Genomic DNA, 23,824 nt, shown 5'->3' with positions numbered 1-23,824 from the left:
ACGGAGGGGGCGGAGGCGGGCGCGCGGTGCATTGTGGGCTGGCGGCGGGGTCGGCCCGGCCGCGGGATGTCGGGTTGCGCGGCGCGGCGGTACGTGGCGGCGGCGCTGAGCCGGTGTCGGGCCCGTGGGCTGCCGCTCTGGGAACCGACTCCCGCGCGCGGACCGCGGCCCCTGAGCGCCGGGGGAGCCGCGGCCCTCCCGCTGCTACTGCCGCCGCGGAGGCACCTCTCGTCGCGGTGAGGCCTGTTTGGGGGGGGGACGTGTGGTGAGGGGGGGCTGGGCCCGGGGGGGGTTGGGGGTGTTGAGGGGAGGGTTGGGGTGAGGGGAGGGGGTGTGGAGGCGGTGTCAGGGGTTTGGGGAAGGCAGGCGGTGGGGGGCTGCGAGGGGGTGTTTGGGGGCGGAGTGAGGTGAGGGGGTGTTTGGAGATGAGGTGAGGAGCTTTGAGGAGTGTTTGGGAAGGGTGTAGGGGCTCTGAAGTGGTGTTTGGGGTGGTTATAGGGGTTAGGGGGCTGTTGGGTCATTGAGGGAAGACGGGGGGGGGCTGTCAAGGTGGCTGGGGCAGGGATGGGGGCGCGGGGCGGGATTGAGCTAAAGGGGCAACCAGGTAGGGGGTCGGGGGGTGTCCAGGGCAGTTGGGAAAGAAGAGACTGGCAAAGGGGGGGGGGGGAGCGGGTGGGCAGGTAAGGGGGGGTGACTGGGCAGCATAGTGGGGCTCTCATGGGGTAGCAGAGGGAGGAATGAGGTGGGGAACCGTGCTGGGCCAGCGTGTGGGGCTCGGGTGCTGTGTGCCCCCTGGCCTGGGGACTGGTTCAGCCTCTGCACACCCACCAAACTTTCTCTCTGCCCCTAGAAACCGTCCAGAGGGCAAAGTGCTGGAGACCGTGGGGGTGTTTGAGGCACCGAAGCAACATGGCAAATATGAGACAGGACAGGTAAGTGGTTCTGGGGAGCAGAGCTGACCCTGCAGGCTTGCTCCACAGAGATCAGGTAGCTGGGTGATTTACCCATAAGGAGGCTGCTGCATTGTAGCAGAAAGCCAGAAGTTTCACAGTTCAGTGCTCCTTGTCTCTGCTGTGTCTGCAGTTTGTCAGTCATCTGACAGTAGCAAGTTTGATAAGAATCTGCAGCATGACACAACTGTTCATACAATGGCATTTGCTCCGCTGGTTTTATTTAAGGGTTTTCTCCCTCTAGGAGCAAAAGAGGCCATCACTGATTTGAGGAACAACAACTAAACTTGTTGCTTCTGTGCTCTGTTTCTGCATTCCTGAGCGGTCTCTCCCATGCTGGTCTTCTTTCTGGACTTCTGCCACGCTATTACTTTATTACTGATTTAGTCATTCACTTTTATGGGATAGAGATGACATTAATTTCTTTTCTCATCCCAGACTGTTCATGTTCCCTCTTTATTTCTGCTCTGGGTTTGCACAGTGGTGATTCTTTCTGTATTCCCATTGCACGCATTCATAGTCTTTGTAGATGTTTCTAATTTTATGTCAGCAGATTTTTTTTTAAATGCTATCAGAAGAGGGCATTTGGTGTCATATTTTCTGTTGTATCGAAGTTGATTAAAGCTTGCTGTGTATTCAAATGCAATTGTTTGTTCCTTTCAGCTATTTCTTCACAGTGTGTTTGGCTATCGAGGGATAGTCCTGTTTCCCTGGCAAGCTAGGCTGTATGATCGAGATGTGGCTTCTCCTGTCACAGAAAAGTAAGGATTTGTTCTGGTTTATATGTTGTTGTACTGTTACATTTACAATTTGTAGTGAGTTTCCTGGTTGGGGTAGACAAGTCTTTTTAAGGAGGACAAATGGTATGGGTCTGTTTTGCATGAATGTAAACTAGGAGAGGTGCTTAAAAAGAAGAGACATTGCATGAGTATTAATTTTGTGTTAATTAGAGACAGGATGGAAGTATGAAGGCTGAGAGTATGTGTGTGTGAAGGAACTGAAAAAAAAAAAAAAAAAAAAAAAAAAAAAAAAAAAAACAACAAACCATGCTGCTGACAATTCTTTGTTATAACCACCCCCCACCCCCCCAGCCTTGTGTTGCTTTTTGAGTTAGGTCTAAGCTCCTGTGTTAAAATTGCAGGCTGTTTTTTCTGCAGATTGCCAGTGAGTTGGATTTGTCAGCTGCCTCTCCAGTTTCAACCTGTTAGGCCGAGTTCATCCTTCTTGTTGACTGAGTCACTGTTCACCTCTCTCCCTTCTTCCACACGTTTCCTCTCCCGGCCTGTGTTGGAGGTGTGCTGGGCAAGTGCACGTGTGGAGTCAGGAAGGAATGAGGAGTAAACAGAGAGAGAATCAGAGGGCAGTAGAAAAACCCACCCCAAACAGGAGGCTGGATTGAACAGGAAGAACTTTTGAGTCGTCTGAAAACAGACCTGTTGTGCCTGTGGCAAACACAGTTGATTGTCATCTTGGCTCATCTATCGTGTGGGTGGCTGACATGAGTTTAATTTGGATGGAATTGAATGATTACAGACTGTGAAATGTATTTAAAAAAAAAATCATTGTTTATGAATGTGCTTGGTCCTGGTAACAACACTTTGCTGCCATCCTGTGCTTGAGCTCAGTGCTTTTCTTTTCTTTTTAGAAGCGAGAATGCGTCAGGCCATGGTTCCAAAGAGGTCAAGGGCAAAACGCATACTTACTATCAGGTGCTAATAGATGCCCGGGATTGTCCACATATAGTAAGTAACCAATAATCTTGGTATTGAAACTCAAAATATCTTCTCCTATATGAATCCTTTAGATGGACAGGCACTGAAAGAAGATGGCTTTGATGGCTAACTTGATTGTTTAGAATTTTAGGACAAATTTGTTCTTCAAATCATATTTTCCTTGAGAAAGGTAATCTGGAATGTTGCATGACTCTTTTCTGGGTCATGTTTCCCCTTTCCAGACTCCCTTCCTCATCCTGTTGGCATTCCTGCTCTGTTGCATACAGGTCATTATGAATGGGGGTTGCAGCACTGAAAATGCTCTTCAATTGTTTGAGTGGAGAATTAGTCTAGAGGAGTTAAAAGGAGAGATGTTCTGAGGTGAATTGGTTAAATAAAATTGACGGTGCACACCTTAGAAACTACAATAGTAAACTGAAATGTGACTAGAAACTGGCCTACAACAGTCCAACAAAATCACAAACCTGCTTTTTTCTCAGTCCCAGAGATCACAGACGGAAGCAGTGACGTTCCTGGCAAATCACGATGACAGCAGAGCCCTCTATGCCATACCAGGTGAGTAAAATGCACCTTCAACCTCTGTGGAGATGTGGACTGTCATGAGGTGAGGTCAGAAGAGTCACTGACAGTCAGCTTCTGCCAGTGAAGCAGCAGCACCCACAGGACATTCCTGTAGTGGATCTGTCTGTGGTTTAGGGCCTTGCTAGAAACAACAGAATGACTAAAGTACATGAAGCCCTTTTGGACAGATGGAAGTTGGGCAGACTGATCAGACACAGGCATGCCTACTTTGGGCTCTTGAGACATAGATCCCATACGCATACCCTGTTGCAGGTGGGCTATTGTACTTTATTACTGGGACAGCTAGGTCTCTTCCTGTCCCATGCATTTCCTGCCACAAGTCCTTTTGTGGCATTGCAGTCACTTCCCAGGCAGTGTGTATTTATCAGAAAACCATTCTGTGGAGAAGTCTCACAGGAGAATGCTGCTGAGGGTTATCACTGGCCTGTTTCCTCCATTCTTGCTTGCAACTGTGGTATTAGCTTTGGCTTCTGCTGCCAAAGTCCTTTTCTTAACATCTTAGTAGTGTGATCCATTTCTCTGTCAGGAAACTTCTGAGCTGCTTTTTGATGGAGAAGTTCAATGGCTTTGGGGTGTGGTTTTTTTCAGGTTTAGATTACGTAAGCCATGAAGATATCCTTCCCTACAGCTCTACTGATCAAGTGCCCATCCAGCATGAGCTCTTTGAGAGGTTCCTCATGTACGACCAAACAAAAGGTAATTTCTGGCTTCAGAGGGAAATCTTCAGACCCAGATGCTTGAGGTATTCTATGACAAGTACCCACAACCCATCATCTTGGATTTGGTTGAAAAGTCTTGGTCTGGTTTGGGGTCTGTTACAGTAAAGCCTTCTTTAAATAATTTTTGTAACGATGTGAAAGGAGTTGCTTTGAGGGGAAAGCACTCTGGTTATGGTATGCCTCTCCTTATAAACTCTCATCTTTTCCTCCCCACAGTTCCACCTTTTGTAGCAAGGGATACACTGTGTGCGTGGCAGGAGAAGAACCACCCCTGGCTGGAGCTCTCCGATGTGCACCGAGAAACCACAGAGAACATCCGTGTCACAGTCATCCCTTTCTATATGGGCATGAGGGTAGGTCTGTGTTGCGTGTCAGTGTATAATTTCTGTTATCTCTTTAACTGGCATGTTTTTTCTAAGACCAGTTTACTGACTGAAGGTACCTTCTGCTTACTGGAGAAATGAGTTTTTAATCACAGTTTAATTGTCATTATGTTTAGCAGACATAAGAATGTGAAACTGTTTTGTCATAGAGTTTTGGAGAATAGCTCCTGCAACTTGGCTTTTGCTTGTTATTTGTATGATGGAAAACAACCCTGTACTGTTCTGCAGAAGTGTTAGCAAGATATTTAGGAGTTAGTCCTTTACTGCCTCAGTCACAGATGGCTGTGTGCATAAGGTGGCACCAAGGCCATCTGCCCTTTAATGACAGACATATCCTGCCCACTGGTAAGGTGCTGTGGGTGTCTACCCCTGTTTCCTGGCGCTAATGTGGGTTAGAGGGTTTGGCTAAAGCCTTCTGGATTTAGCTGGTAACCATGTGCTCTTTATAGTGTAAGAACTTCATGTGGACCATCCGAAATAATGAGGCTCCAATAGACTTCTGAGCGGGAGGGCTGGGAATTACTGCAGCAGTTTGATTTCCAAGTCCAGAGAAGCACAGCTGCCGGGGAGCCTGCACTGTGGCAGGTGGATGTTTTGGTGTGGATTTGCAACTTCTCTGGAGTCCAACTGATGTTTGTCCTAACCTTGTCAGAAAAACAGGTGCCTGAAGGCAAGGAAACGGGTGTTTCTAGATCTGTAGAAAGTGCGTAATTAACATGGAGATCAAGCCTCTGTAGTCACGAGATCCTTGGAAATCTCCCACCTCATGATTATATGTCTAGAGCAGAGCCAGTGCCAGACGGTAACTGATGGACTGCTTCGGAGAGCAGCTGTCTTTCTGCTCATGTGAGTTGTCTGTGTCAATCTGGCATGGAGTGAGAGCCCCTGTGCTTGTGCTGTGCTGACAGCTGAAGAGGTTTTGGCGCTGAGCTTTGAAGGGCAGCTGCTAAAGTCTTTTGTTTCTCTTGACAGGAAGCCCAGAATTCCCATGTCTACTGGGTAAGTGCCTTTTGTTTCACAAAGCAGCTAAAGGGAAGGAGTTTATTTGCTGTGGCATCATTGCTGTGTGATAAGCTCTGAGGGAGAGTAGCCCTTGCCTGGCAACTGTTTCCCAGTATCGACTGTGGGTTATCAACTATTTGCAGCTGATTCCAGGTCTTGATAACAGTCTTTCTTCTGTCCAGTGGCGCTACTGTATTCGTTTGGAGAACCTTGACAGCGAAGTGGTACAACTCCGAGAACGGCACTGGAGGATATTTAGCTTGTCTGGCACCTTGGAAACGGTCAGGGGCCGTGGTGTTGTAGGAAGGGTAGGTATCGTGTGGCTTCTTTTGGGAAGTGCAGCCCTTTGCTGGAGTCCTCTCTCTTGGGTTGATTTGCCAGTAAATTGCTAAGTGGGCAGTAGAAATAGATGGAATAGGAAACTGGCAATGGAAAAAATCACATAAGCTTTTTGTCTGCTGTTAGTATGCACAAACTGAAACTTCACACTGAGTTTTAGAGAATGATGCTAAATGACTGGCAATGGGAAAACTGGAATAGTACATGATTCTGGCACTACTCACTGGGCGAGTTTTTTGCTGTGTAATTGGTAGCGATGCTCAGATGTGGATCTCTGTTTTTCTTCTCGCTATATAAGTTTCCTGTTGATGCCTGTCTGTGGAGAAACGTTAAAATCCATTGCTGATGCAGAGTGGTCTCTTCTTGTCTTCTCAGGAGCCAGTTTTATCCAAAGAACAGCCGGCATTTCAGTACAGCAGTCACGTCTCCCTGCAGGCATCCAGTGGTCACATGTGGTAAGAAGCCCTTATTACTGCAGTAGTGGTTTAGATATAGGACCCGACAGTGCTGAGCTGGGAATGCAGTTTGCAGCATGGAGTTATGGCTGAAAGGTGGGTGGAAGTAGACTGGACATACTTGATCATTAAAATTTTTATGAGCTTCTCTATAGTAGTATCTCAGTTAGTGATACAAAGATCTGTTGATTCCCTGCACCAAGAGAGGTTCCAGGCTAATTTATCCTCCTTCTCTGGTCAGTGCTAGACTGGTCTTGGAAAGACACAAAGCACTTCTCAGTCATCTTCTCCTGTACTCAGGTTCTGTCCCTTTTAGTCCTTGGTGCAAGAGGCAGGGCTTCATGCTGGTGTTTCCCTGGGCAGCAGGGTGTGTGGATTGGAATCCTTTCTCTTTGGAGAGGACTGGACTTTGATTCTGTCCCTGAATGAAGCTGTGCAGTTCTGTGCCCACAAGGAATTGGTGCGTGGGGTTATTCCCAGTTTAGGCCAGATAAGGCCTTCAGTCTAAGTGGTGTTCAAGTCTCCTCTTCTGTAAGTGCAGGTAAGAAGGTGCTCAGCTGAGTTGTTCTTTTCCTGTGCTGCAGGGTTAAAGCAGTTTCCCTCTGTTAGCATTTCAGCTGGGTTAGCACGTTTAGTGTCATCTCTGTGTGGACAAGAAATGTACAGCCACCTCTTGCCTTCTGTACAACAGGTCTCTCTGGCTTGCATTTTTTAAGTAAATGTGTTTCAGAGTTAAGCTGTGTTGGAACTGCCTTTGAGTTGGGAAAAGCAAGAGAGCAGCTCTTTGCCTATAGGATACACCCTTGTTTACCATATTAAGCATTTTGAATTGCCTGAACGCATGCCCTGGGGAGTAAAACCAGCTCGTTGAGTAGTCTTTTCCTCTCTGCATGCATCCTGAAGAAAAGGAGACAAAGGTTCAGAAGCTGCTCAGCTTGACTTCTGGTGTTTGATTGTGTCCTCTCCTTCATGAGAACCTGTTAGTTTATCTCCATCATCCTCTTGCCTGAGTCGTGTTCTGCAGTGCAGTCGCCTGTAGTTCAGGGCAATAAACAAATTCCTTGTTTGTACAAGGACGGGCAGATTCAGTTCTGAAATGTCCTTTCTGAAATGCAAAGCAGAAGCTATTCCAAATTACATCTGTGATGGGATTTCGTATTGTCGCAGGCTTCTTACCCAATGGAGCTCCTGCCAAGAAATGCGAATCTGAATTTACGTGTAATCAGTTTGTAAAAATAGCTCAGATGGTTGCGTCTCCTGTGGGGTGGGAGTTAGGTAAACCCTGCCGCAGATGCGTGGAGTGCACTTACCTCCTGGAGGCTCCGATCATGACATCTTTATTCAGGAAATGTATATTGGAGATGTGATGTAAACTGCCGAGGAGTCTTCCAATAAATGAGTCATCTTGGCAGGCAAATGTCCTTGCTGCTGAACCAATGTACTGCTGCTGGACTGGCTTTGCAAATGCAGCCGCAGAGTCTCCACGTAGGATATGGAAGAGCTCATGTCTTGCCTTCTTGCTGATGATTCCTAACTGGGTTTGTCCCTGGCCTCAGCATGATCTCTGCCATTATTTTGCAGGGGTACTTTTCGATTTGAGAGGCCTGATGGCTCCCACTTTGATGTCCGAATCCCACCCTTTTCTCTGGAAAGCAACAAAGATGAGAAGACCCCCCCTTCCGGCCTTCACTGGTAGAGCAGACCGAGTGCTGAGACCCACAGAGACCTGTGTGTGTTGTAGACCTTTGCCTCCCTATTATGCTGCAGCCAAGAACATGGAGCTTTTAAACATTTTAAACCATTTTTGTTTTAACTGTTGTCTAAGGGGGAGACTTTTTTGAACTTTAATACTGGCTCTCTCAGGCTGCTTGTAAACATAAGCTGTGTTACAGTTAACCCTCCCCTTTGTGGCACCTGCTGGGGTTGGAGCTGGGGGATGTAGATCTGTGCTGCTGCAGAAGACTGGCCCCCTCAGCAGGCCTGGACCCTTTCCAATGTGTTGTGAATTCTCTGTAATGTGAGGTTTCTCTAATAAACTGGCCCTTCCAGTTGCAACCAGTCTTCCTTTATAAACCAAGGCCTCGGCTTTGCATCCAGCCTGCCCCAGCTTGTTGCTCCCCCCTTGTCCATGTGCAAAGCAGAGTCAGTCCAGACTTCCTGCTGCTTCAGAAGGCAGCAGTGAGGTGGGTTTAAGGAGCAGGAGCTCAGCCTTCCTGCAATGCAGCTGCTTTCTGGGATTTAGCCAGCAACGTGGCAGAGCAGCTCCATTCCTTGTTCCACAGCATGTCTGGGCTGTGCGCTGGAGCGATGCAAAGCCAGTTTTTTCAGAGAAGAGAGTGCAGAGTGGGGAAGGAGGGTTGGCAGGTGGTGCTGAGCAGGCTGCCGCGGCGTTTTGTGCATGTAGAGCACCGGGTGGCTGTGTGTTGTGATCATACACGAGAGCTGAAGGGGGCCCTCCCCATGCAAGGGCTTGCTTCGCTGCAGGGATGTGCATCCCAACTGCTGAAGGATACTTCCCCCCACTCACGCTGTGGCTGTAGTTTCTGCTTTGGCAGGAAGAGCTTGGTTTAACCCGCAGTGCTGTCAGCCACAGTGAGGTAGTGCTTGGCGTTCTGCTCCGGCTTGCTCGGCTGAGCAGGTTGTGATTGTTTTTGGTAGTCTGTGCAGAGGGCCCTGCAAGAACCACGCATGTCAGTGAAATGGCTATAAGCTTACGATGTATGGATTTGTGGGAATTTTTGCTTTTACATGTGGAGGCCCTGGTCCATAGTGCAAATCTGGCATTAGCTCTTTTTATAGGCCGGAGGGGCTCTCAACAGGTCTGAGGATTGCAGAGATCTTGCAGAGACATTGGCCTCTGTGGTAGGACCCTTCTGGCTGTCTCTGGGTTTCCAGACTTCTGGGCGACTCGAGGGGGCAGAGGTAGTTGGCTCTGTGATAGGAACCCTAGGCAGAAAGTTTCAAACCTTGCTCCTTTTCCTGGTCTTGCTTAAATGACAAGGTATAACTAACTCACAGGACTGTTGTTTTTCTTGAATTAGAAGTACCCTAGTTATACCCTCTTCCCCCGAGTCTTCTCTGAGCAGCCCCTTCACGTTTGGCTCTGCAAGGGCCGTGGGCCATCTCGGCTGATGGGCAATCAGCCCTCAGAAACACAGTAGGAGAGACTCACATGCTGTCCTGCAGCCAGCGGATTCTGGCATAGAGAGACTTAACTACTGCTGCTTAAATAGTGTTTATCTGTCACTGGTTTCTTAATTTTTCTCGTCTTTCCTGTCAGGTAGGACATGCAATCTACATTGCTTTTAGCGTTTGAAAGGTTTAGCGAGCCAGCCTGCTTCTGGGGATAGAAAAAGATCTGTAAAGGACAGCCCACAGCGGAGAACCCCATGTTGCTGCTGTCATGCCCATTTCTTCGCAGGAGGAAAAAGGGGGGATGAGGCCCCGAGTTCAGAGGAAGCCGGGTCCTGTAGGAACCTGCTTTTTTGGAGTAGCAGCTGCCCCGCCTCTCCTTTGGGTTACCAACTGCAGCTTTACTGACAAATGCAACACCGCTGTAAATGCTTAATGCTATTGCTCACCTGCTTGTGTTTCTGGGGTGCTGTGGACCTCATGCTTCTAATAACAAGCAGAGAGAGATATATTCCTGAGTGATGGTGTGGTCCTGGGGACAGGAGCTTTGCCAGCGCCAGGCAGAGCAGGTTTTGCAGCTGCGAGACACCCATGGTGTGACGTGGGCCAGGAACAGACGTTCGGGGCTGGATAATGATTGGCAAGAACCGAGGTGACCAGTGCTGCCAGTAACACACGGGGCTGGGATGACCGGGGAGCATAGGAGCGTCTCTGCTCCATCAGTCTTTGTGGAGGAGGAGCCCGTACCTGCCCCGGGGCCTGGGGCTCAGGGACGGCCTTTCCTCAACTCCTTCTTCCCACAGGCCTACTTCCAGAGCGCGGGTGAGCCCTCTCTCCGTGGGCGGGCTGCTTTCCTCTCTTGTGTAAATACCTGTACAAAGATCTGCTGAATAAAGCGCTGAAGGAACGGCTGTCTCTCCTGCCTATCATTGCTCCCCCCGCGCCCCGCCGCTGACGGGCACCAGCCTCCCTCCCTGCACCGGCCCTGGGGCTCGCCCGCCGCCGCCGCGCTTCTCTCCCGCCCTCTCCGCGGGCCGGGCCCGCCGCTCCTCCCTCTCAGTGGGCGGGGCCGCGGCGCTGCCCTTGCCGGGGCTCCGCCAATCCCGTTTCTCACGCCGCCATCTTAGTTTGAACGCGGCACTGCGAGCTCCCGGCGTGCCCCGCGGCGCCGGAAGTGACGCGCAGGAAGCGCTGAGGAGGCAGCGAGGAGGCAGCATGGTGGCGGCGGGCGCTCACCGGCCCGGGCCGCTGAAGCAGCAGAACAAAGCGCACAAGGGCGGAAAGCACAGCGGGTCGTCTCAGCGCCGTGCTGGAGGTGAGGTGAGGCGGAGCGGACCCGGCCGGGTTCCCCGCCGAATTTCCCGCCGGCCCTGCTCGCGGCGGCCTGTCTGACCGTTCTCTCCCCGCAGGCCGCGTCTCCGTCAAGGCCCAGCCCCGCCGGCGGATCCGCGACCTCAGCAGGGTGGACCGGCGGCACCAGGCGCTGCAGCTCCGCCGGCAGCGCAAGGAGGCGGTGAGGGCACTGGGGGAACCGTGCCGGTTGCGGGGAGAGCGGGAAATGGGTCGGTTCGGGTGTTTGCGAGGGTGCAGCAGGGAGTGGGAATGGGGCCGGTGTGGGTCTCGATGTGGGTGCACGTCTGTGGGGAAGGGCCGTTTTGGGTGTTTGCGGGGGGGCCAGGAGCTGGGCCGAGGAGAGGAATGGGTGTCTGGGTCTATTCAGTTTGGGGTAAGCAGAACGTTACTGGACCAAGCAGGTTCGGGTTGAGCTGTGGGGGCATCCGGTCTTGATCTGGTGGGCGGGATAGGAAACGGCAGGGGCCGGAGTTCATGCTCTGCAGTTGTGCCCACAGGTGCTAGCAGAGAAGCGGAGCTTGGGCAGCAGGGATGGGCCCCCGCATCTCGTGGTTCTGGTGCCGCTCCACAGCAGGGCTGCAGCCCATGACACCCACCACTTGCTGCAAAGCCAGGACTCTGCTGTTGTCCACATGGATGAGGGGAGAGCTGGTGGCTTTGCGCTCCTCTGTCCCCGACTCAAGCAACGCTGGCGCTTCGTGACAGCACAGGCAGGTGAGGAAATGCTATTGTTGGTGTGGTTCTTGGTTCTGTACCCCTGGCAGGCTCAGTAATGGAGATTTTTTGTGTGCAGGGGACCTTCATGCTGTCTTAGACCTAGCAAAGGTCGCTGATTCTCTTCTGTTCATCCTGGATCCTGCCGATGGCTGGGACAGTGCAGGGGAGCACTGCCTCTCCTGCCTCTTCGCACAGGGGCTCCCTAGTTATGGTGAGCGAGTGAGAAACATTAAGGGCTTCTAGTAGGATGTAGGTTGAGGGGTTGCTAGATGGGGATTCGCTGTTGCAGTAAATAAAAAGTCAGTATGTTAACAGGTGATCACAAGTCTTTAACAGCTCTGTTTCTGAGCATAGATCAGTTGGGCGGATGCCATAGTCATGCTCTGTTGCTGTGTTACTACCCTGGTAGGGGAGTGCCAGAGATAAAAGGGGTATTAGACCTCTGGGTGCGTGGTGGTGGTGGTGGTTAGTGTTGTAACAGTTATTCAGGCAAGCAGAGCGAAGGGATTCAGATGCTTTCCTGCTAAGTTCAGTTCCTGGGTCCCTATCTCCACAGTCTCATTTAGTCTGAAAATCTTACCTCTAAAGACAGGTTTTTCTGTCCTGATTGTTCTTTTGAGTGGGTGAAACTGCTTTTGTAACTTGTGATGGGAATCTATTGTTTGGTTATTTGGGTTGCTGATATTTGAGTTTGTGTTAGTGCTTGGTAAAAGGTGTACAAGAAAGTTAACCATCCGATCCTGAGCTCTGTTCTGTGTGCTGTTTGGTAGCTCTTGCTGTCCCAGGGGGCACTGACTTGCCACCTAAGAAGCGGATAGATGCCAGGAAGAAACTGGCCAAAGCCATTGAGAAGCGCTTTCCAGAGGCCAAGCTCTTCCCCCTGAACACGGAGCAGGAGTCCTCGCTGCTGCTGAGGCACCTCGCCACCCAGAAGCAGCGGCATCTCGCTTTTCGGGACAGACGGGCTCACCTGCTCGCCTATGCTGCTGAGTTTGTACCTGGTCAGGAGAGCGACCTGGTTGGGACTTTGAAGGTGTCTGGCTTTGTCCGGGGACAAACCCTCGACGTGAACAGCCTAGTGCATATTGTGGGGCATGGAGACTTCCAGATGAGCCAGGTGGATGCCCCCCCTGACCCCCTCTCTTTGAGCCCCCGAGTAGTTAAAGGACAGAAGAGGAATCAGGACATGGAGATACAGGTGTGTGGGAGGTCAGGGCTTTGCCAGTCCTTTAGAAACATCGTGTTCTAACACTTTCATCAGGAGAAGACAACTGGGCGTATGTGGTTATGGGGGGGAATAAAGGGATTTTTATCAAGAGAGCCAGTAGGGCTGTATTCTGTCACTGAGCTGAAGTTCCTTGCACGTGGCATGTAACAAATGTTAACGTTACAGCGTAATGAAAGTGATACTGGAGGGAGTTTCACTTCAGACTGATTGCTAGCTTGAGTTAGGTGTGTTCACAGCTGGGAACTCTGCTCTTGCTCTTCAGGATGACTCTGTAAATGGTCCGGATGAGATGGAGGAAGATGTTAAGGTCCTGATGAAGGCAGATCCAAACAAGCAGGAGTCTTTGCAGTCAGAAGTGGTTCCTGATCCTATGGAAGGGGAGCAGACGTGGCCTACTGAAGAAGAATTGCAAGAAGCAGAGGGTGAGTAGCAGCAAAACTTCTGTACCTTTTCCTTGTTCCCTGTTAAGAGGGTTATTAGAAACCCTCTGTCGCTGGGATGGCTGTGAAGAAACACGCTAGTTGGGAGCCCAGGCCTTTCATTCCTAGTCCCATCACTGACCAGCAGGCTGTGTGGTTTGCCTGGCAGTTAGCAGGGTTACAATTTAGTTGCCTTTTCTGGGCTCTGACAAGTTCTGTGCAGGGAAATCCATTCTGGTCTAGAGCTGATCTTGGCTGTCCTGGTGTAAATGTTCCTGAGGGAAAGGAGAACTGTTCCTGTATTAACTATTGGTGGGAAATCCTACAGCTTCTCTGAAGGCAAACAGAAAGGTGGTGAAGGTCCCCAAAGGCACATCCAAGTACCAGGCTGCCTGGATTGTGGATGATGAAGAAGAGGGCAGTCAGGAAGATGACGATGAAGATGATGACATCGATGATGATATGATGGAAGAGGCAGTTTCCCAGGTACTTCCAAGAACTGATACTGCAGGTGATCTCCATGGCAGTATTGCGTATCCTAGGACAATCCTGTCCTTCCAGTTTGCTCCATGCAAGGGCACAACACAGAGCCAGGACTTACCTGGATTTCCATTGTTAAATCTCTTGTGCATATCATGTTGCTTCTTTAGCCTGTTAGATACCGAAATGAGGCACTGTGGTGCACTGGGTTATGATTCACAATGCGAGTACACACAGGGTTTGCAGTGCTGCATGGACATCAAAAGAGCCCGTGTGCTCACAGGCTCTGTGCTGTTCTCTGTGTCAGGAGGGGGAAAGCAGTGAGGAGGAAGAGGAACGTGCAGAGGAGGAATGTGAGACCATGACTGTTTCTGAGTGCTTGCGGGACGACCAGTATGACGAGAAGGTGGAGGAAGATGAACAGATGCTGGAGAGATACAAACAGGAGAGAATGGATGAAATGTTTCCGGATGAGGTGGACACGCCACGTGACGTACCTGCCAGAGTCCGGTAAGAAACAGGATGCTTTGCTGGGAGAGGAGCTGGAAGGCGCCCTTCTGTCTAGTTTGGTGAGATAGGGCAGGAAGCCTGTGATGTCTTAGCCATGGTGTCTGAACCTGGCTGAAGGACTCTTCTGAAGACACATCATTAGGCTCTGAGGCTTCCAGGGGACGCACTAGTTGGAGGGCAGTGGGTGGGTCTGGGCAGGGAGAGCTGGGTCCTGACCTGGGAGAGGGAGGAGGATGCCAGAGCCCTGATGCAAGAGCACGTTGTTTGGGGAATTGGCTGCTGTTTCTAGTTCTCTCTGCACTAAGATCTTTTCTGAGAGCTAACATTTGCTTTGCTCCCTTTGTCCTCTCTGAAGCTGTGAGTCCCTGTGGACCACAGAAGGTGTTGGCCACATGCCTTGATTGGTGAAGTAGTTTGTCTTTTCTGTTATCTGTCCTGTAGGTTCCAGAAGTACAGGGGGCTGAAGAGTTTCCGGACTTCTCCATGGGACCCCAAAGAGAATCTCCCAAGGGATTATGCCAGGATTTTCCAGTTCCAGGACTTCTCCCGAACCAGAAAGCACCTCTTCCGGCAAATAGAGAAGGAGGAGACTGAAGGAGCCTCGGTAGCTCCCTTTTCTCATGCTGATCTTTTCCCCTACTGTGTTCCCTTATTCCTAGTAGGAAAGCCTTGTCAGGGAGGTGGCTGGGTGGATCTTTTCAGCCAGCTGGTTCTTAGCTTGAAGCCATGAGTTCAGATGATACTGTTCTCCTGGATTCTCTCTCTAATCCAGGCACATGTTATTTGTGACGCTTTTCTGTTGAAAGAAGTATTCACAACTGATCCTCTCTTGGCAGGTTGGCTGGTACGTTACACTTCATGTCTGCAACGTCCCCGTCTCAGTGATGGAGAGCTTCAAAGAAGGGAAGCCCCTAGTCTTGTTCTCACTGCTTCCCCACGAACAAAAGGTGACTTAAGCATAGCCCTGCTGATATCTTGTAGGTGTGCAGCTCCTTGTCTGATTCCCTCAGGCTGCGTGGGTTGGGGATGTTCTGGCTGCAGAGGATTTGGGCTGAAATTTCCCCACATTGCTCACATGGGGATCTTCCCTTTGGTCTTAGCGGGCTGAAAGTGCCAGGGGTGTTTAGGTGTCTGAACCTGGCTGAGGTGTCTGCATTGGTGATCAGCAGTCCTCAGGGAAGCTATCGTCGAGAGCATTTGTTCCTGCTGCACATCCTGCTGCTTTTTGCTCTGGCCACCGTTTTTTGCCAGTCTGCTGTCAGCCCCTCACGGTGCTGCCTCTCCTGCAGATGTCCGTGTTGAATTTCCTGGTGCGGCGGCATCCGAGCAACAGTGAGCCAGTGAGGGCAAAGGAGGAGCTCATCTTTCACTGTGGGTTCAGGCGCTTCCGAGCATCCCCCCTGTTCTCCCAGCACACCTCAGGTTTGTGAGGGACCGGTGGGGTGGGTGCGGGTATGCCAGGAGATGGGGCTGGGGTTTCTAGGGCAGGAAGCCTGTGATGTCTTAGCCGTGGTGTCTGAACCTGGCTGAAGGTCTCTTCTGAAGACTCACTTCTAGGCTCTGAGGCTTCCAGGGGAGGCACTAAATAGTGGGGAGTGGAAGGGCTTGGGCAAGGTGGCTCACTGGTCCAGGCAAGGTGGTGGCAGGCTCCACACAGTGAGCTGGTAGCTCAGAGGATCACCTTCATTTCCAGATACTCTGTGCCAGCAGAGGAGGGGTGTTTGTCACCTGTTTTCCTAAAGTGCAGAGCCTGTTTGCCAGGGAAGAGTGGGCTCAAAGGGGTTTCCCAGAGCTCTGAGGACTGCTGTTGGCCTGAACCTGATCATTGTTGTTCTGTCCTAGCTGATAAGCACAAGCTGGAGCGTTTCCTGCGCCCAGATGCTGCCCTGGTGGTGACTGTTTACGCTCCCATCACTTTCCCTCCTGCCTCAGTGCTTCTTTTTAAACAGAGAAGTAATGGTAAGTTGGTAAGTGCTGAGGAAGTGGCGTCTAGGAAACAAACGTTAGCAGGCTGTTCCCATACCCCACTTACAAGTGCATCTGTTCAGAAAGTATGACTTGCAAAAGCTGTCCCCTTCATGCCGTTCGAGAAGATAAATGTGTTTCCATCCCCAGTATCATTGGCACCTTTGTCCCTGCTGTGGGGTTGCTCTGGGCTTGGAACCATTTGGGGAAAGGGGTTGTGGTGGGGGAGGAGGTGGTGGAGGCACTTTCTGTGGTGCTGCTGTGGTGCATTAGTGACTCTGCCTTGCAGGAATGCATGACCTCATTGCCACGGGTTCTCTGCTTTCCGTGGACCCGGACAGAATTGTCATTAAGCGGCTGGTGCTCAGTGGCCATCCTTTCAAGATCTTTACCAAGACGGCTGTTGTGAGATACATGTTCTTTAACAGAGGTACAGCCCATTTTTGTGTGGTGGGAAGAGGGGATGTGGAAGCAGAACTCCTGCCCCCTGGGAGAGCAGTTGTGTTGGTGCAGCATAGTCTGTTTCTTACCTGCCTTTCGTGTTTTGATCTCCAGAGGATGTGATGTGGTTTAAGCCAGTGGAGCTGAGGACGAAGTGGGGTCGTAGAGGACACATCAAGGAGCCATTAGGTAGGTTTGGTTCTGTATTTATCTCCGTGATACTGGGCAGGACATGGTCCTCCTGGGCAGGAGAGACAGCTAATGGCCTCTTCTGCTTTCTGCCTAGGGACCCATGGTCACATGAAGTGCCACTTTGATGGACAGCTAAAGTCCCAGGATACAGTGCTGCTGAACCTCTACAAGCGTGTTTATCCTAAATGGACTTATGACCCCCATGTTCCGGAGCCCATGCCATGGGTGAGGAGTGAGAGTGCGCTGCCGGTGCAGGAGGTGGAGATGGAATAAGTCTCCAGTATGGCTAATGCAGTTTGTGCCTTACCTCCCCGGATGCTGTTCTCAGCCCCTGCACATCGAGGACAGCACTGATGTCTTGGACATATTACTGCTGGGGTCTGTACAAGGGCAGCTGTCTCACCAGCTGCTGCTCAGGTACCAGCTACTGCTATTTATTTTAATGGAAAATGTTTTAAAAAACATCTAAGCGCCTGTGTCTTGGTGATATCTGACTGTAGAGGCCAAACAGGGAGGCTGTGTGCACCCTTTCGATGTGAAACCCTTGGCCCGCTGGGGCTGGTGTCTTTCCCTCATGCTGTGCAATAGTGGTGGGTGCAGGGATTTTGCTGTATCAAGGACAGGAGCTTGCTGGAAGTTATTGTTGACGCTGAGAAAGAAAGGCAGAGTAGCAGCTGTGGAGAGAGACAGCACAGCTCACTGGAGGCCTGTCCCAGGGCAGAGCGGCTGGGGAGGGGACAACAGGCAGTGCTTGGCTTCCACACCCCCCCCCCCAGTAGTAACTCTGTTTTGGAACCAAGCGGCTCTGTGCTGTAGCAACCAACACCAGCTTCCCTCATCCCTCCACAAAAACTTTCAAACGTTTGGGGTCGTTCATTTGTTTTCCGTAGCACGCAAACCAGACTATACAAATTCAGAGTGAGGTTTCTGCCACTTGAGGCACAGCGGCTCTGTTCTCATTCTGCTTTCCCAGGGAGGTCTGTGAGCCAGGTCAGGGAGCTCAGGTCCACGTTTCCTCCGCACAGCACGATGCAAACGTTCTCCACATCCCGGGAGACTGCCTGGAACTGTTCCGAGAGCACAGCCGCCACTCCCACACCCGCTGTTGGCTCAATCAGCAGCTTCATCCTTTCCCACACCAGCCGCGTTGCTCGCTGTTGGGACAGAGCAGCAGCTGTCATCCCAGCAGCAAGTACAGGCTGCTCCGGGGCTGTGGAGGGCACTGCGTGTGCACATCTCCACAGCGCTCTGGGAAGGGAGAGCAGAACTTCCGCCAGCCCTTTCCAGCTGGAGACAGCGTGGGTGTTGTACAGCTGCGGTGGTGCACAGAGGCTCGCACTGCCCTGGGAGAGTGGAGGGGTGAGAGTGGAGGGGCAGAGCTTGGATGGAGGCAGCTGCCTGCTGGCAGCTAGCATGAGAAGGCAGCCAGGAGCATTTTACCTTGATTTCTTCCTCTGAGACTGTCAGGACGTCATCAACCAAATCCCTGATGATGGGCCATGTGGTTGGTCCGATGCTGGTTTTAACTGCATCTGCGATGGTATTCGGCGGGTGAAGGTTGGGGGTCAGTTCCCCTCTTACCTTGGACTGGTAACAGTCATCTGCGTTGCATGGCTCGGCAGCAAACACTTTCACATCTGGTCTCAAAGCCTTTGGAGAGCAGGAGGAGCCGCTCAGTTTAAACTAGTGTGTACCTGTCTGCTGTTGCTGCGTGCGCAGGGGGTCAGGTACACCACGCTGCTGCCGTGCAGACCCCAGGCACCCAGAGAGCTCTCTCCATTTCTAAAGAGAAAAGCTGCTGCCTGTCTTTGGGAGCCCTGCCCTCCCCACAGGGAGATGCAGCCATCACTTCCCAGATGAGTTCTTGCCTACCTTGATGGCAACTGCTATTCCTGCAATCATTCCTCCGCCTCCGACAGGAACCACCACTGCATTTACCTCAGGTGCCTGTGCAGAAAGGAAGCGTGAGTGCTTCTGGCACATTTTGCTGCGCCCCTGCCTGCGAGGAGCAGAGCCTGGGGCTGGGCTCTGTGTTTCCCTCACCTGCTCCAGCACCTCCAGGGCGATAGTACCTTGCCCCGCGATCACTGCCGGCTCCTGGTTGGGGTGCACCATGACTCCTCCTGTCTCCTGAACTATGCGAGCTGCTGTCTCGGCTCTGGACTAGGGGAAAGATGCAGAATGTCACCTCCCAGCGTGACTGGGCTGTGTCCCTGGCTGACCTCTCCAGTGCCTTACCTCGTCACTGGGCTCACAGGGCACCAGCGTGGCACCGTAGGCGCGGATGGCGGCTTGCTTACAGTGTGGGGCTGTCCGGGGCACCACGACATAGGCAGGAATCCCTGTGTGACGAAAGAGAAGGCACATCCAACAGCCAAAAAGCCGCAAGCAGCCAATTAGCGCTGCAGGAGAGATGTGGCTGAAGCCTGGGTTGTGCCTGTTCAGGCAAGGGACACCCCTGGTTATCTCCAGGGGGGACAGAGCTGGGTGTCTGGAGCTGCTTTGGACCAGGAACCAGCTCTGCATTTACCCCTGTGCCTGCTGCCTGGCTGCTCTCTGGGACGGAGCTGGAGCTTGGGGTACACATTACCTTCTGCCTGAGCAGCACAGGCAAGCGCCTGGCCATGATTCCCACTGCTGTGCGTCACGACGGCCCGGGGCAACTCCCCTCCAGCCCGCTCGCTTTCCTCAACAAGGCTCCTGACTGCATTGAGGGCACCGCGGATCTGCAAGGTAAGCGCAGCACCCTCAGTGCCGCTGCCCAGGAGCTGGCGTGGAAGGGACCTTAAAGACCATCCAGTGCCACCCCCCTGCCCTGGGCAGGGACACCTCCCCCCAGCCCAGGTTGCTCCAAGCCCCGTCCAACCTGGCCCTGAGCACCTCCAGGGATGGGGCAGCCACAGCTTCTTGGGGCAACCCGGGCCAGTGCCTCTCCACCCTCAGAGTGAAAAACTTCTTCCTGATATCTAATCTAAATCTGCCCTTCCTTGCTGCCTCCCCTGTGCCTTAGGAAGTACTTCAGCCCCCATGCAGGGTGGCAGGAGCCGCCTCTGCTTCCAGCGAGTTTCTCCAGCGCGAGAAGCGACCTTCGCCCCCACGCTGTGCGGTGCCGCCGTCCCCGCGCACCTTGAAGGAACCGGTCCTCTGGAAGAGCTCGCACTTGAAGAGCAGCCGTCGGCCGGCCAGGCGGTCCAGCCCGGCGCTGGTGAGCAGCGGGGTGCGGTGCAGCCGCCGGCCTAACCGCCGCTCCGCCGCCCGGACCTCGGCCAGCGACGGGCGGGACGGCGCGGCCATGTGCGCTGCGCTGCGCCGCCCGCCAACGCGCATGCGCGGAGGTGTTTTGGCCCTGCGCGGCCGCCGTCCGCCCGTCCCGCCCACACCCCCCCCCCTCCTCCGGCGGAGGGAAGATGGCGGAGGGGCTGGAGCGCGTCCGCGTCTCGGCCGCCGAGCTGCGGGACATGGTGGCGGCACAGGCCCGCGCCGGACGAGGTGAGGGGGTGGCGGGGACCGGCGGAACGATGGTGGGAACTCGGGGCTGCTGCTAGTGCGTGGGCCTTTCCGCACTCCCCTCAGCGGCACCTGCCTGGGGGCGGGCCCGGGCCCCTCCGAGCCCCCGGTAGGGGCCGCCTGGCCCGCGTCGCCCCGGACACGGTTGTCGCCGGGGTGAGAGCACGCAAACACTGTCGCCCGGGGAGAGCAGCAGCAGCCAGGGAGGGCTTTGCCCCGGGGTCAGGTCGGTCCCTTTCCCCCCCCCCCCCCCGTCCCGGGGACCTCTTTGCCCCCTCCCCCCGGCCCCTGGTGGCGGTGGCCTTCGCGTGGCTGAGGTTCGGTGGTACGGGCTGGTGCGAGTAACCGACAGGAGAGAAAAGTTGAGGAAAAACAGCGTGTAACATCTAGGCTTGGTGAAACGTTTAATTACATGTCGTCTGAGCTGTGCTCTCTAATGAGTTTTTGTGTAAATACAGTTATAGAGAGGAGCAGGGGAACGTTACTGGGTTGGGAGTGGGGGGAGGGAAGAGAATACATCTTTGGCTCAAAACGGTCTGCTGGCGGAGCGGGGGGCTGGTGGAGAAAGCTGTACCTGCCGATAAAAAGGCTCCTCCTGCACCGAGCAGGCAGCTGCTGCTGCTGAAACCTTTAATCCTAAAACTTTTCGTCCAGTACTTGCGTACGAGTGTTCAGGTCGTGCGTTGTGCTTTTATCTGTCACTTTCTCAGCTCACTGGCTCTTTGAGGTGAAACGGTTGTGTTGTAAGCCAGTCAGGCCAAGGATTTGATCAGCTTTGTTATACTTTCTCATTTCCTACTCTTGCTTTCTGATTTCCTGTAAACACTGTCAGAAAACTTCAGATCTGTTCTCTCAGACCTGCCCTGAGGGCATTAGACCCTTTGCCTTTACTTAATATCTCTCCTTGAATGTTTGTTGTCGTATTTATTTATTTTTTTTTGTCCCTGGCTGGTTTGTGGTGAGAATAACTTTTTTCTCTTTATTTTTACCTAGAAAACATGAAGGAAGTGAAGGAGCCGAGGCATCGCAAAGACAACAGGCGCCCAGACCTGGAGATTTACAAGCCTGGCCTCTCCCGGCTGAGGAGCAAACTCGTGCCACCAAATCATGAGCCCTCAGAGAAGGAGAGGAGCAGAGCTGAGGAGGAGAGTGCCAGCGACAAGGGCATTTTGGGAGGAGAGGCTCCAGTCATGGAGGATTTCAGCAAAGGTGACAGCTCTAAGCAGAATGGCCCTTCACAGGAACATGAAGAGACAGAGACTAAAGGTAGTCTTCAGAGCCAGGAGAACTTGTCCAAGCAGCCCGCTCCAGATGAGTTGTGTCCCAAGACCACCAGGAGAACCAAGAAGCCGGACCAGCAGATATACCAGCCTGGGAAACGCCTGCATTCAGCTGCCAAAGAACCAGCCCTACGGTCAGCTATGGAGGAAGTCACCAGTAAGATGCAGCAGCTGAAAGTCGAGAGAGATGAAAAGGCTGAGAAAGGTACTGGAAAAGACAATAACAGGAAAACCAAATTGAGCAAGGAGGATAGAGAGGGGAGCCAGACAGGGGAAGGAGTGAAAGCCTCAAAGGGAGAAAAAGGAAGAAGAATGGAGCGAAGCGACAGGATAAGGAGAACAGGCGATGAGGTGATGCAGGGGAAGCTGGGCTCTACCAAACGGTACTCCCGCTCTGACAAGCGGCGGAGCCGATACCGCACCTGCAGCACAAGCTCAGCTGGAAGCAACAATAGCTTAGATGGAGCCCCACTTGTGGATGGGGTGGAGAGGCGACAGGAGCGTGCCAGAGAAAGAATACGTCCTAGGAAGCAGCTCTCTGCTTCCTCCACTGACTCCTTGGATGATGACAGAATTGATGAGGCAGAAGCATATGTCTCCAGCAGGAATTCAGACAAGAAAAAGCGTTCAGAGCAGAGTCGAGCTTCTAGGAGTGAAAGCGAATGGAGCAGCAATGGCAGGGATGTCAAGGGACCGTATCGAGTCACATTTGACAGCAAGACTATGAACAGGGATATCAGTCTGGCAGATACAGATAAAAAAAAGCCCCTGAAGGCGTTTGTTAGTTGCAATGACTCAGAGACTTCGGAGGCGAGAAGCCAGAGCAGAGAGCCCCAAGGGAGGGGCCGTGGGATTCTGTTCCTGCCTGCCAACACAGACCTCTCTGCCAGCACTGCGGGCTCCCCCGAACCCAGTCACCCTGGGCCCAGGCTCCTGCTCGGCGGGGCTGGGAGTAAAGGCCTGCGAAGCAGGGGCCGAGGTGGCACTGCTCGCAGGCTGTGGGACCCGAACAACCCGGACCAAAAACCCGCCCTGAAGAGCCAAACTGCTCAGCTTCACTTCCTAGATACGGACGATGAAGTGAGTCCCACCTCCTGGGGGGAATCCCGCCAGGCCCAGACGTCCTATTATAAGTTCCAGAACTCTGACAACCCCTACTATTACCCTCGGGCCTCCGGTCAAGGCCCCCAGTATCCTTACGGCGGGTACTCCCTGCAGTATCCTATGGGTCCAAGCAATGGTGTGTACCCAGGAGCCTATTACCCTGGGTACCCCGGCCAGGCGGGGCAGTACATGTGTGGCCCACTCCCCCCGACTCCTCTGAGTCCTGAGATGGAGCAACAGATGCGGAACATGCAGCAGCAGGAGCTCAGCAAACTCCTCCGTGAGGCTGGGAACCAGGAGCAGCAGCTCAGCAATCTGCTTTCCAGAGACCGCATCAGCCCGGAGGGGCTGGAGAAGATGGCTCAGCTGAGGTTTGTGGCTGTGCTGTAGAGGGGTGTGTGACCTGAGTCATTTTCAGGGTGAACTGGTACCAGAACTGTTATCCAGAGAATGGTGCCTCCGTGGGGATCTGATATACTGGAGACATTGATGTGTCGGAGACTGGGAGATGGGGGCAGTGGCTCACTAGCTTTTGATGTGCTGGGACAGTTAGTTTGTCATGTGCCAGTGGTGTGTGGGTATCGGAAGGAAACTGTGGGTGAAGATATTGTTTGCCTGGGCTGGCAGCTAAGCTGTGGCTTCTTGTGGTTGTGGAATGCCTTGCCTGCATTTCAGGGATGTGAGGGAGCAGGACGAGTACCTGCTGCATGCAGCTCCTGGGTTTTTCTTGCTCTTGCTGGAGTTGGTCTTTCTCAGTTCCAGTGCTCCCACATGCTTTCAGTATTTGCTGGCGGACTTCTGCTTTCTTACCTGTCCTCAGTTATCTGCTGTCTGATTTGCATTGTGGGCTTCAGAGACGGTGACTGTTGGCTTGTGCTTGCGAAGTGTTGCGTGGGTTCCTGATGCACGCCTTTCAAGTGCTGGGTAGTTTTGCTCTTGACACCACTCAACCTTGTGACATGCGGCGGTCCAGTGGGAGTAGCCTGGTGACGCCAGTGAGAGGGAAGTGACACTGGTGCTCTGGAGGGTAGTTAACATGGCGGTAGCAAGTTTCTACTTGGCATCTTTCACATTTACTTGTGACCTCCGTGTTTGGGGCTTCTCTGGAGACTTATTTTCAGAGCTGACTGGCAGGAAATCTAGCAGGTGAGCTCATTTCAAGGCTTGTTCTGTGTTTTGGGGACTTGCGCTGTAGACCACAGGGTGGGATATGTCTGCGCTTGAAGCAGCAACGGAGGTTTTGGGTCTTCCTCGAGGTGTCGAGGTCACCTAGACCTGTTGTCTGGAGGGAGAGGAAAAACTGTGCAACGCTACTGTGGCCCATGTAAAGCCT

General features: G+C 52.8%; 4 protein-coding genes across 5 annotated transcripts in view; 3 read left to right on the top strand and 1 right to left on the bottom strand.

Annotated features, from left to right (window-relative positions):
• The first annotated feature begins 46 nt into the window (after positions 1–46).
• POLDIP2 (DNA polymerase delta interacting protein 2) lies at positions 47–8,218 on the top strand. The gene is made up of 11 exons (XM_082493081.1): positions 47–236; positions 851–932; positions 1,614–1,711; positions 2,596–2,692; positions 3,163–3,238; positions 3,854–3,961; positions 4,201–4,337; positions 5,340–5,366; positions 5,552–5,677; positions 6,084–6,163; positions 7,745–8,218. Exons 1-11 carry the CDS (start codon positions 67–69, stop codon positions 7,857–7,859), a joined length of 1,116 nt encoding a protein of 371 aa, XP_082349207.1. The 5' UTR covers positions 47–66; the 3' UTR covers positions 7,860–8,218.
• Positions 8,219–10,510: 2,292 nt separating this feature from the next.
• On the top strand, positions 10,511–17,064 carry TSR1 (TSR1 ribosome maturation factor; the record flags this gene model as incomplete). Its single annotated transcript, XM_082493264.1, has 15 exons — positions 10,511–10,610; positions 10,705–10,808; positions 11,146–11,362; positions 11,442–11,576; positions 12,136–12,563; positions 12,856–13,015; positions 13,341–13,498; positions 13,800–14,002; positions 14,444–14,606; positions 14,839–14,949; positions 15,292–15,424; positions 15,845–15,961; positions 16,257–16,397; positions 16,523–16,597; positions 16,695–17,064. 15 exons carry the CDS (start codon positions 10,511–10,513, stop codon positions 16,871–16,873), a joined length of 2,424 nt encoding a protein of 807 aa, XP_082349390.1. The 3' UTR covers positions 16,874–17,064.
• Positions 17,065–17,389: 325 nt separating this feature from the next.
• Positions 17,390–19,902, bottom strand: SRR (serine racemase). Of its 2 annotated transcripts, XM_082493012.1 has the most exons (7): positions 19,727–19,902; positions 19,191–19,326; positions 18,839–18,942; positions 18,644–18,763; positions 18,473–18,547; positions 18,041–18,250; positions 17,390–17,754 (listed from the first exon to the last, which is right to left on the bottom strand). In XM_082493012.1, exons 1-7 carry the CDS (start codon positions 19,892–19,894, stop codon positions 17,557–17,559), a joined length of 1,011 nt encoding a protein of 336 aa, XP_082349138.1. In that variant the 5' UTR covers positions 19,895–19,902; the 3' UTR covers positions 17,390–17,556. The 2 variants fall into 2 exon arrangements, with proteins under 2 accessions (XP_082349138.1, XP_082349137.1); XM_082493011.1 differs by having other exon boundaries at positions 18,473–18,763.
• A 101-nt stretch (positions 19,903–20,003) lies between these two features.
• Positions 20,004–23,824, top strand: part of LOC309679573 (telomerase-binding protein EST1A-like) — a gene marked incomplete at its 3' end in the record, with an annotated part of 65,032 nt that continues 61,211 nt past the window's right edge. The window contains exons 1-2 of the mRNA XM_082492921.1: positions 20,004–20,089; positions 21,101–22,862. Coding sequence (XP_082349047.1) covers positions 20,008–20,089; positions 21,101–22,862 — 1,844 coding nt within the window. The 5' untranslated portion in view covers positions 20,004–20,007. The remainder of the gene's footprint in view (positions 20,090–21,100; positions 22,863–23,824) is intronic.

This window comes from Vanellus vanellus (assembly GCF_965231255.1).
Source record: "Vanellus vanellus genome assembly, chromosome: 19".
NCBI lineage: Eukaryota > Metazoa > Chordata > Aves > Charadriiformes > Charadriidae > Vanellus > Vanellus vanellus.
The sequence above is the reverse complement of the archived record's forward strand: the minus strand, read 5'-3'. Positions and strand labels throughout refer to the sequence as shown.